Source organism: Anoplopoma fimbria, chromosome 24 (genome assembly GCF_027596085.1).
Source record: "Anoplopoma fimbria isolate UVic2021 breed Golden Eagle Sablefish chromosome 24, Afim_UVic_2022, whole genome shotgun sequence".
NCBI lineage: Eukaryota > Metazoa > Chordata > Actinopteri > Perciformes > Anoplopomatidae > Anoplopoma > Anoplopoma fimbria.
Genome location: NC_072472.1, coordinates 192,575 through 205,000, shown reverse-complemented (window position 1 = coordinate 205,000; position 12,426 = coordinate 192,575). Strand labels below are relative to the sequence as shown.

The following is a 12,426-nucleotide window of genomic DNA, read 5'->3' as shown; positions in this document are numbered from 1 at the left end:
AAAACCCGTCTTCAAAGACGAGGACGCAGCTCCGATGCAGTTGACACATTCCTGTAACAGGGGCATAACCTACAGAGAGAGGTCAAAGGTCAGGTAAATGGTGTTAGTAGTGTTACTTGTGTTATTAGTGGTACTATTAGCAGTACTACCCTGCATACCAAGGCAGCCAAACTCCTTTCTGGTCAAGTAGATGGTGTTAGTACTAGTACTTCAAGCAGCAGTAGGAGTATGTTAATTACTTCCTTGCATGCCAGAGGGGTCGAACTACTCAACAGGTAGAGGTTGTAAGTTAGAATACTTGTAGTATTAGTGGAGGTATTAGCAGTAGTACTCGGCATGCTGGATGGGTCCAAAATCCTGCATAGTCAGGGAGAAACTATGAGTGGAAGTAGAACTTGTAGTACGAGAAGTAGCACCCTGCATGCAGGAGGCGCCCAACTACTCATCAGGTAGATGATATTAGTTGGAGTACTTTAAGTATTAGTAGAGGTAGAAACAGAAGTACCCTGCATGGTGAAGGGGCCGAACTCCTTCCTGGTCAGGTAGAAAGTGTTAGTGGTAGCAGTATTTGTAGTTTTACTGGTAGTATTATCAGTACTTCCCTGCATACTGGCGGGTCTAGCTCCTCATCAGGTAGAATATGTTTGATGGAGTACTTGTAGTATTAGTGGAGGTATTAGCAGTAGTACCCTGCATGCCAGAAGGGCCAAACTCCTGCCTGGTCAGGTAGATGGTGTGGTCGTGCTGCTCGGCCTGATTCTGCTCCCGGTGCTGGTTATACGACCAACCACAAACGTTCTCCAGGCTCTTCTGAGGGTTCCCCACAGAGATCAGCTCCTGGGACTGATGGAGGAACAGGATTGTTTCTAACCATGCAGACCTTTCAATATCTGAATTCATACATTTACACAGATTCGTGCATAAATGGAGGGCGTTAATGTGTGAGTACACAGAAAGTTCTTAACACTTGACTGAACAAATACTGATCTTCTGAATGAAACACTTAATTCCATAACAGCGGTGACCAGAGAGGTGGAACCACAGAAAAGAAAGGTGAAAAATGGAAATAGTCTTCAGTTTCTCTTTCTAAACAGCATCTCCCTGACGCTCTTCATCTTTCTGGACTTTAAGGTGCTTGTATGAATTCAGGATTAACAAAATGATTTTATTTCCTGTAGAGTCTGAAGCTACAGAAAGCTGGAAAACAAAACCTGAGACCTAACAGGCCTGAAATAGGAAAGCCCACAAAGAAGTAGAAGAGACCTTTTACTATTTTTAGACTTCATGTACAGAAAAGTACCCGAACCATGAACCTTCATCAGCTCTGAGACAGAGTTTAGTACCTTTGATGGAGACAACATGATGATTCTGACCAGAACCACGTTGATGTTGGCGCCCAGAGAATGATCCTGATAGATCTCATTAACCTGGAACAGAAAAAAAAGAAGCTATCCAGAGGAAAAATGCCAAAACTTTAACCCAAAGTTCTACCTTTCTTATTGGATTAACCTCCTAGAACTCTTAAGAGTCACCACCTTATTGTGGCGGGGGGTTTCCTGTTGAGTGCAGCACCAGGTCATGGTAAGGTCTCCATGGTAACCGGTCGCAGTGGAGAGTCCAGACAGAGATTACGGTAAATCAGGGCCCCGTCGTGGGTCCAAACTTGGCAGGGCTCAAAGGTGAGTACCTGGTGGGTGACCTTTGACCTATGGGGGCCTCAACTCAAGATCAAAAAATGGACCAAGAGTCCACTGTGATTCCAGCGGATGTGACTCTCGGCCCATTAGTGATTCTTTGAGCTCAAGGTATCGATGATCTTTATAGAGACAGAACTTTCCTTGTCTACATTGTTGGACGTACAGATGTTTGCTGTTTCCTGTCTTTGTCTTCTTGTCTTTTGCCTGTCTTTCCTGACCCCTAACCCACGAGAGGACAAACCAGTCAATGAAGTCACAAGACTGAAAACATTGATGCCGGTCTTCTTTCTGGTTCCGGTCTTGGAGGTTTATTGAGATGTAATATCAAAGTGTCAGGACTGTATTTTATTCACCCTGCGGTGCTGAAGGTTCTGGACCCTCACAGGGATTCTGGATGGCTAATGGTGGTTTGACCATCTGGTCTAATGAGCTTTGTGGATTTGGACTTCATTAGCCCATCTTTAAATTTACCTTCCACCAGGTAAACCAGACTCACGTCTCGTCAACACTGAGCAACATCACCTACATTTACCACTGAAATAAAAACCTGTGTGTTTTACTTACTATGTTCATGAGTGTCAGAAGATATTTCTGAATGTGGTCTCGACCGTGAAAAAGAAGAACCGAATAATCCACAGCCAACAAAACCTGGAGGAGGAAACGATGAACAGTTAATTAACCTCTATGGTAAACAGTTAATTAACCTCTATGGTAAACAGTTAATTAACCTCTATGGTAAACAGTTCATTAATCTCTATGGTAAATAATTAATTAACCTGTATGGTAAACAGTTAATTGACCTCTATGGTAAATAGTTCATTAACCTCTATGGTAAACAGTTCATTGACCTCTATAGTAAATAGTTCATTAACCTCTATAGTAAATAGTTCATTAGCTCTATGGCAAGTAGTTCATTAACCTCTATGGTAAGTAGTTCATTAACCTCTATGGTGAACAGATCATTCACCTCTATGGTAAATAGTTAATTAACCTCTATGGTAAATAGTTAATTAACCTATATGGTAAACAGTTCATTAACCTCTATGGTAAACAGTTCATTAACCTCTATGGTAAATAATTAATTAACCTCTATGGTAAACAGTTAATTAACCTCTATGGTAAACAGTTAATTAACCTCTATAGTAAATAGTTCATTAACCTCTATGGCAAGTAGTTCATTAACCTCTATGGTGAACAGTTCATTAACCTCTATGGTGAACAGTTCATTAACCTCTATGGTGAACAGTTCATTAACCTCTATGGTGAACAGTTCATTAACCTCTATGGTGAACAGTTCAGCCTCTTCAATGTAGCGCCTTCGTCGAGCTGATCTGGATCCGGACCACATCATATTCTGGTTCAGGTCCAGAGAACCTAACAGAGGACCTGCAGGGACCAGAGGAGTGATGTCGTTATTAAACGGAGCGTTCTGAGAGGAAACAGTTTTCCTCCGATCGTCTGAACAAAGATCATTATTGAACACGAGCAGATGTTTTTACTGAGCAGATGTTCTGTCGTCCAGTTCACCTCTCTGATCTCATGAGAACGTCACAGAACAAAACCTCAACGTTCTCTGACCTCATGAGAACGTCACAGAACAACACGGTTCCTGCATCATTTATTAGCTGCAGTGATGTTCTGAGTCACAGCGTGTCCCCTCATTCATCCACTAACCTTCATATGAAGTCCTGCTCTTATAAATGTTGACTTTATGTAAACATGTGACATCACACACTCTGAGGTCACATGGTACGAGTTGAGCTGAGGTGAAACTGACCTCGCTCCTGATTGGCCGACGCTGACAAACGCTGACAAACAGATGTCAGCGACTGAGAGAACGAACGATTCAGGAACCAAACTGTCCGTCAACTCTGAGTCCAAAACCCCCAGAACCTCCAAAGAATTCCACAACTCAAAACCTCTGACTGCCACGTTGCAGAGAGTGTGTGTGTGTGTGTGTGTGTGTGTGTGTGTGTGTGTGTGTGTGTGTGTGTGTGTGTGTGTGTGTGTGTGTGTGTGTGTGTGTTTGTGTGTTTTCCCATTGCTGCCAAGTTTCCTGGAACAATTTCTCTGTTTTCAGTTTGATTTTTTCCTTCTGAGCAGAAAACAGCAGAAAACATTTTAACAGCATCTTCACTGTAAAACACAGCAGATATTTAACAGCATCTTCACTGTAAAACACAGCAGATATTTAACAGCAGCTTCACTGTTAAAACAGATATTTTAACAGCATCTTCACTGTAAAACACAGCAGATATTTAACAGCAGCTTCACTGTTAAAACACAGCAGATATTTAACAGCATCTTCACTGTTAAAACACAGCAGATATTTAACAGCAGCTTCACTGTTAAAACACAGCAGATATTTAACAGCATCTTCACTGTAAAACAGATATTTAACAGCAGCTTCACTGTTAAAACAGATATTTAACAGCAGCTTCACTGTTAAAACACAGCAGATATTTAACAGCAGCTTCACTGTTAAAACACAGCAGATATTTAACAGCAGCTTCACTGTAAAACACAATAGATATTTAACAGCAGCTTCACTGTAAAACAGAGCAGATATTTCACAGCAGCTTCACTGTAAAGTTGTTTGATTCAGAAGGTAGAGTTTATTAGTTTCGATGAAGTCAGCTGATCTCTGACTCACCTCGCAGGAAGTCACCAGCTGTTTGATTGACAGCCGGTTGTTTCTTGATGATGGCCGAGGAGCGATAGACGATGTGTTGTCTTCCTCTCTTCTCCTCCTCCTCCTCCTCCTCCTCCTCCTCTCTTCCCGTCCTCCATGGATCCAGCGGCTCGATGAAGAACTCCTCCTGACTCGTCCTGATCATCCCGGCCTGCAGACACAGAGAGCTGTCAATCGGTCACCATGGAAACCTCATCAATATTTACAGGATCAATGTGACGTCCAGATCTCAGCAGCTTAAAAACAATCCGTCAATAAATCATAAGAATCAGAGAAATATAACAGCGTCAATATAAAGACCAGAACCAGTAAGAGAACACACAGTGATTCATGAACCAGTAAGAGAACAGAGAGTGAGTCATGAACCAGTTAGAGAACCTGACGTGAGTCATGAACCAGTAAGAGAACACAGAGCGAGTCATGAACCAGTAAGAGAACACAGAGTGATTCCTGAACCAGTTAGAGAACACAGAGTGAGTCATGAACCAGTTAGAGAACAGAGAGTGAGTCATGAACCAGTTAGAGAACACAGAGTGAGTCATGAACCAGTTAGAGAACAGAGAGTGATTCATGAACCAGTTAGAGAACACAGAGTGAGTCATGAACCAGTTAGAGAACACAGAGTGAGTCATGAACCAGTTAGAGAACCTGACGTGAGTCATGAACCAGTTAGAGAACACAGAGTGAGTCATGAAACAGTTAGAGAACACAGAGTGAGTCATGAACCAGTTAGAGAACAGAGAGTGAGTCATGAACCAGTTAGAGAACACAGAGTGAGTCATGAACCAGTTAGAGAACAGAACCAGTGAGTCATGAACATGAACAGTTAGAGAACACAGAGTGAGTCATGAACCAGTTAGAGAACACAGAGTGAGTCATGAACCAGTTAGAGAACACAGAGTGAGTCATGAACCAGTTAGAGAACAGAGAGTGAGTCATGAACCAGTTAGAGAACACAGAGTGAGTCATGAACCAGTTAGAGAACAGAGAGTGAGTCATGAACCAGTTAGAGAACACAGAGTGAGTCATGAACCAGTTAGAGAACCTGACGTGAGTCATGAACCAGTTAGAGAACACAGAGTGAGTCATGAACCAGTTAGAGAACACAGAGTGAGTCATGAACCAGTTAGAGAACACAGAGTGAGTCATGAACCAGTTAGAGAACAGAGAGTGATTCATGAACCAGTTAGAGAACACAGAGTGAGTCATGAACCAGTTAGAGAACACAGAGTGAGTCATGAACCAGTTAGAGAACACAGAGTGAGTCATGAACCAGTTAGAGAACACAGAGTGAGTCATGAACCAGTTAGAGAACACAGAGTGAGTCATGAACCAGTTAGAGAACACAGAGTGAGTCATGAACCAGTTAGAGAACACAGAGTGAGTCATGAACCAGTTAGAGAACACACAGTGAGTCATGAACCAGTTAGAGAACACAGAGTGAGTCAGTTGAACCAGAACACAGAGTGAGTCATGAACCAGTTAGAGAACACAGAGTGAGTCATGAACCAGTTAGAGAACACAGAGTGAGTCATGAACCAGTTAGAGAACACAGAGTGAGTCATGAACCAGTTAGAGAACACACAGTGAGTCATGAACCAGTTAGAGAACACACAGTGAGTCATGAACCAGTTAGAGAACACAGAGTGAGTCATGAACCAGTTAGAGAACCTGACGTGAGTCATGAACCAGTTAGAGAACACACAGTGAGTCATGAACCAGTTAGAGAACACACAGTGAGTCATGAACCAGTTAGAGAACCCGACGTGAGCCGTGGACTGTGTTTGTCTCAGGTGTTCCTGTTATGTGTCCACATGTGAGCAGTGTGACGGTTACTGTTCCTTTAAATGAGCGGCTGCAGCAGCTGAACGTTCCTTTTCCTTTGGTTCTGTGCATAAACACCTCTCATCTTTCCTCCACATCTGGCTTCAATCAGCGTCTCTGCTCCGCTGGAAGAAGTGAAGATAAAGTCTGAACGGAGCGCTGAGAGCGAACGGAGGTAAAGAGTGTCGGGTCGACTCGTTCTGCAGCGTTCTGTTTGAGTGTCTGCAGCTCTGGAACCCTCTGATCTCATGAATCCACTGCTTTCCCTCCAGGTTCCTCCTGCTGTCGGACCCTTTTCACTAACTTCTACATATTATTATATATTATATATATTATTGCATACGTATTTCTTAAAAGTTATTTTGAAAACATTCATGTTCTTGATTGATTTGTTAAAGATCAGATCACACAGTGATGAAGAGGAGAGATGAAGAGGAAAGATGATGGGCTGAAGGCAAATTCAAATGCATCGGTGAAACGTGGTCAGGTGACATGAGGTCAGGTGACACGTCAGGTGACACGACACGGGTCAGGTGACACGAGGTCAGGTGACACGTGGTCAGGTGACACGTGGTCAGGTGACACGTGGTCAGGTGACACGTGGTCAGGTGACACGTGGTCAGGTGACACGTGGTCAGGTGACACGAGGTCAGGTGAAACGTGGTCAGGTGACACGAGGTCAGGTGACACGAGGTCAGGTGAAACGTGGTCAGGTGAAACGTGGTCAGGTGACACGAGGTCAGGTGACACGTGGTCAGGTGACACGAGGTCAGGTGACACGTGGTCAGGTGAGGTCAGGTGACACGAGGTCAGGTGACACGTGGGTGACAGGTCAGGTGAAACGTGGTCAGGTGAAACGTGGTCAGGTGAAACGTGGTCAGGTGACACCTACCAGCCCTTCACAGTTGCTGATGGCGATGGACGTGTCCTCCATGTTGGACACCTCTCCTGTGTAGAAGCAGCTGGCGTCTCCTATTGGCTGAGAGCGAGTGTGTCCTGACTCCTCCCACCACTCCACGGTGGCGGCCGGGGCGACCAGACGACTGTTGGGACGCAGACGCAGGTGCAGCTCCTGACCAAACACTGTCACGTTGTAGAAAAGCTCCGCCTCCTCAGCCCCTTGGCCCCGCCCCCTCCAGGTACGCCGTGTCTGGTTGGACGTTGACGCCTCTGTGGGCGGGGCCTGCTGTAGTGGGGGCCTGTTTGTCTGAGTCTGTCTGCCATCGGTTGTGTCAGGGGGCGTGTCCTGTGTGAAGGGGGCGTGTCGTTTCCTGCGGGGCAGCTGGTGGGCGGAGACTGAAGCCGACAGGAAACGACCCTCTGAGTTGGTCCTGATTGGACGAACGACAGCGAACTCTGACAGCACCTGATGGAGGGAATCTGAGAGAGAGAGAGATCAGGTGGTGACGTCACAGTGATGTCACAGTCATTGTCTGAGACAAAGGTAGTTCAAGTGTATACAAATACACAAAGACAGATGCTGGAGTATTGATTGCTTACACAAACAGTTAAACAGGAACTGAAGTTTGAATTCACTTGTTATCAATGAACAGAACCTGGAGGGGATTTAAACATGAATGCATGAGAGCCAATCAGAGCAGAGCGTCATCACTGGTGAGTGTGGACAGTATCAGTACAAAGAGAGAGAGAGAGAGAGAGAGAGAGAGAGAGAGAAATATGATCTGAATCATTCACATTCCTCAAAGGCCACAGAAGCATAAACACAAAGATTTATGGGGAAAACGTGGAGAGGAGAGAAAAAGAAGAGTTTCCATCTGCTGCTGGAACCATTACGACACAATACTGGGAGCACTGGGGGCACTAGGGACACTGGGGATACTGGGAGCACTGAGAGCACTGGGAGCACTAGGGACATTGGGGATACTGGGGACACTGGGAGCACTGGGGATACTGGGGACACTAGGGACATTGGGGATACTGGGGACACTGGGAGCACTGGGGACACCTGAAAGTGTTTCACTTTGACTGCAGAGGTCAGAGGTCACCTCGTCTGAACAACAACCACAGAAGAAAAAGAATCCTTCTCTGTCTCGTCCCTGAGAGGAACAGCAACATGATTTCACCCAGATCACATGGAAGTATTTTACTTTTTGAACGCTAACCCATGGTTTGCTCTTGGCGACTCGATTAACAAAGTTTTGCTCTTGGTGACTCAGGTCATTGAACTGGTGAGTTCATCTGCTGTGGTTCTGTACAAATAAAAGTGTCGTCTGCGTACACTCGGATTCTGACTACTATTAACAGTAGTACAGTATATATATAGTAGTATATATGTAGAAACCATGACAGAAAAAGTACAGTTAATAGCAGCAGTAATGATGCTAACCAAAGTGGTAGCACTACCAGTAGTAGAAGTTGTTGTAACAGTACTACCAGGAGCAGTAATATAATTATAAGAGTAATATATTAATACGAGTAGCATTGTTAGTAGAAACAGTCTCGATAGCACCAGAAGTAGTACTATTTCTAAAAGTGGTCATTGTAGTATTAACCGTTGCAAACACTGGCACTTGTTGGATAAGTATCAGCATTACTAATGTGAGCATACTGTTGCAGTATTACTAGTAAGAGTAGTAGTATTAACCAAAGTATTGACAGGAGTTGTTATACTAACAGTATTAACTCTAGTATTGACAGTAGCAGAAACAGTACTGACCATTGTGGCAGTAGCAGAACAGTTACTGAAAGTAGGCGTCTAGGAGCTAATATATATACACACTAGTAGTGCTAGTACTACTAGTAAAAGTCGAAGTAATGCTTCTGTTAGCTACAGCAGTAGCAAGCTATTACGAGTAGTACTAGCAGCAATACCAGTAATTGTGGTAGTAATGTTGAAGTAGCAGTCACAGTAGTAAATAATAGTGCCAGCAGTATTTTTTTATGGAAGTATGGTAGTAACAGTATTGCTAACAGTAATAGCAGTACGACCAGTAGTAGTAGTAGAAGTAAGTTCAACTGTAGTAGTAGTAGTAGTAGCAGTAGTACCAATAGTAGTAGAAGTAATATTAGTAGTACCAGTAGCAGTTGTAGTAGTACCAGTAGTAGTATTGCCAGTAGTAGCAGTAGAAGAGGTAGTGTCTCACCTGTGTTGTGAGTGATGTAATTCTCACAGTAACAGTAGTACTAAATGTAGTAGTAATATAAGTACGACTACCAGTAGTAGTAGCAGTAACAGAAGTAGTATCAGTTGCAGCAGCAGTGTCTCACCTGTGCTGTCAGTGATGTAGTTCTAACAGAAAAAGAAGTACTGTAGTAGTAATATAAGTAGCCCTAGCAGTAGACGTAGTACTAGTACTAGTAGTAGAAGTAGTAGTGTCTCACCTGTGTTGTCGGTGATGTAAACTGAGTGTAAAAGGTCGATCGGCAGCAGAAAGACAATAATCAATAATCCATAACAAAAGTGGTCCATCCTGTGAGAGAGAGATAGAGAGACATGCAGAGAGACAGACAGAGGGAGAGAGAGAGAGAGAGACTAACTGAGAGCCACAGACTGAACACTCTAACAGACTCCTCCACTCCGTCTCATTATCTCCTCCCTCTGTGTGTCTGTCTGTCTGTCTGTCCCTCCTCCCCCTCAGCTCTGTCTCTAGTCTGCAGCAGTACAACAGTAAACGTGATACTGCAGTACTATTCTACAGGAGTACTGCAGAGTCAGTTGTTGTGGGTTAACCACTAGATGGAGTCATTGAGCTGATATTAAACATTGTTCACTTCTCCCTGTCTGTGTTTCATATCAACACATAGCTGTGGAAACCCTGCTAAAAGTACTGCTAGTAGTAGTAACTAAAAGTTCCAGTAGTAGGACGTAAAAGTACCAGTAGGAGTAACCAAAAGTACCAGTAGTAGGAACCAAAGTACCAGTAGTAGTAACAAAAAGTACCAGTAGTAGTAACCAAATGTACCAGTAGTAGTAACCAAATGTAGCAGTAAATCCTCCACTCCTCCTCCACTCTGTCTCCTCCACTCTGTCTCCAACCTTGGATTCATGTTTGACAGCAACCTCTCCTTTGAACACCACATCAACCAAATCACCAGAACTGCCTTTTTCCATCTAAAAAACACCGCCCGTCTCCGCCCATCACTCTCCCTACCTGCTGCTGAAACTCTGATCCATGATGTGGATCACCTCCATCACCTCCAGAATCCACTACTGCAACAGCATTCTTCATGTCAACCAAAGTCCTGAATAAACTCCAGAACCTCCAGAACTCTGCTGGTCGTCTGCTCACCCGTGATCACATCACCCGTCTTCTCCAGAACCTCCACTGGCTCCCCGTCCCACAACGGATCCAATACAAAGCCCTCCATCACTACCACCCTCCTACCTCACCCACAAAGCCCTCCATCACCACACTCCTCCTACGTCACCTACCTGCTCCATCACCACACTCCATCCGAGTCAGCTCAACCCACCTGGTCGATAAAAATCACAGAGCTGGAAGGAAGAATATCCAAACTATATAAGATCCAGGATGCCGAGAAGCTCATGGACACCATCATCTTCGGTCCAGCACAAACCGACACGAGTCCACCGCTCCCTGTCCTGCTGCTGACGCTCCTCCTCCGTCACAGTCCCTGAGGATTCCTGGCTAAGGATGGGGCTAAGCCAAAGCACTGGTCAGCTCCACTCCACCCCATCACGAGCCCTGGTCTCTGGTCTGAAGCACAGCAGCTGGAGAATAAATACGACATCCTAACCCTCCATGACTTCCCTCATGACTCCCAGCCTCCCCCCCCCCCCCCAAACCCAACACCGCCTTCCTCTCTGACCTGTATGAACTCCTAACCCAGCTCTGCTCCATCTCACCTTCCATCCTGCTGCTGCTGGGTGATTTCAACATCCACATCGACTCCACAGACTGTAAGATAGACACTGGATTTCTAAACATGCTTAGATGCTTCACCTTCACTCAACACAACTTACAACCCCATAACCTCGGTCACATCCTGGACCTGGTCTGTTCCACCGGAATCACCATCAACCACCTCTCCGGCTCTGACTTCACCATCTCTGACCATCTAGCTGTCACCATGGACATCCACATCCCAGAACCCAAACACACCATCACTCTCCGTAATATGAAGTCCGTCTGCCCTTCATCCCTGTCAGCCTGTCTCACCCCTCACCCCCTCTCTTAGCCCCTCCCCCACAGACATGGTCAACCTCTACAATAACACACTATCCTCCTGCCTGGATCAGCTGACCCTCTCAGAACCAGAACTGTCTCTTTCCCCCCACACTGCTCCCTGGTTCACCCCTGAACTCCGTCTCATGAAGTCTCGGAAACACCAACTAGAGCGTCTCTCCAACAAAACCGGCCTCACAGTGCACACCCTGGCTTATAAGGAATGCATACAGATTACAAACTGGCTCTCAATACTTCACGCTGCACCTACTACTCTGGCATTATCCACTCTGGGAAAGCCAACCCCAAGGACCCAACTCAAAACTCACCTGGTGTCACGGGTGTACTTTAGGACCGAAATGCAGTTGGACAGACACGGGGAGTAGTTGGAATGAGCTTTATTCCGGAAAGTATAAGCAAAAGGAAACAGGACACGAGCTGACTCACAAAGATAAATCCAGCCGGGAAAACGGCCAGCAGTCACAGGAAAAGACAGACGGACAGCAGGAAGAGCGGAGGCTAGACTCGTGGTCGGGGACGGAAGGCTGAGGCATTTACCGGGGCAGAGACAAGGCAGAAGAGTCCGGGGCAGGCGAGGTTGGTAACAGGAGATCAGTCCGAGGGTGAGTGCTGGAAAATCTGGCATGACGCGGAGAACAATCGGGCAGTGAGTGGATGTGAGACTTAGATACTGAGTGAGTTGATTACAGAGCAGATGCAGCTGTGTGGGCAGGTGAGTGTGGTTGAGCTGCTGAGGTAGGAGTGGCTGACAGGTGAGTGTGAGGCAGGATGACAGGGGAGTATGGAGCAGAACTGTGACACCTGGACTCCAATATACTCTAGGAACCATTTCAATCCGGATTCAGATCTCATCACAACACAGAATCCGCCCTGATCAAAGTCACCAAAGACCTCCTCCTCTCCTCAGATGACCACTCCCTCAACATCCTCATACTACTGGACCCAAGCGCAGCGTTTGACACCATCAACCACTCCATCCTCCTCCCCGTCCTGAGTCCTCCCTCCACATCACTGCACAGCCCTCTCCTGGTTCACATCATACGTC

General features: G+C 45.5%; 1 protein-coding gene across 3 annotated transcripts in view; it reads right to left on the bottom strand.

Moving 5' to 3' along the window:
- The window catches only part of LOC129113069 (A disintegrin and metalloproteinase with thrombospondin motifs 2-like), a 25,812-nt gene extending 13,555 nt beyond the window's left edge, over positions 1-12,257 (bottom strand). Inside the window, exons 1-9 of one of the 3 annotated variants that reach the window (XM_054625196.1) lie at positions 11,919-12,257; positions 9,556-9,644; positions 7,106-7,593; positions 4,351-4,540; positions 2,977-3,083; positions 2,262-2,345; positions 1,344-1,427; positions 690-843; positions 1-69 (exon numbers count right to left, since the gene is read on the bottom strand). The exon at positions 1-69 is cut by the window's left edge and continues 37 nt beyond it. In XM_054625196.1, coding sequence (XP_054481171.1) covers positions 1-69; positions 690-843; positions 1,344-1,427; positions 2,262-2,345; positions 2,977-3,083; positions 4,351-4,540; positions 7,106-7,593; positions 9,556-9,643 — 1,264 coding nt within the window. In that variant the 5' untranslated portion in view covers position 9,644; positions 11,919-12,257. Of the gene's footprint in view, positions 70-689; positions 844-1,343; positions 1,428-2,261; positions 2,346-2,976; positions 3,084-4,350; positions 4,541-7,105; positions 7,594-9,555; positions 9,760-11,918 lie in introns of those variants that run through there. The other 2 variants (XM_054625194.1, XM_054625195.1) reach the window with 2 other exon arrangements.
- Positions 12,258-12,426: the final 169 nt, after the last annotated feature.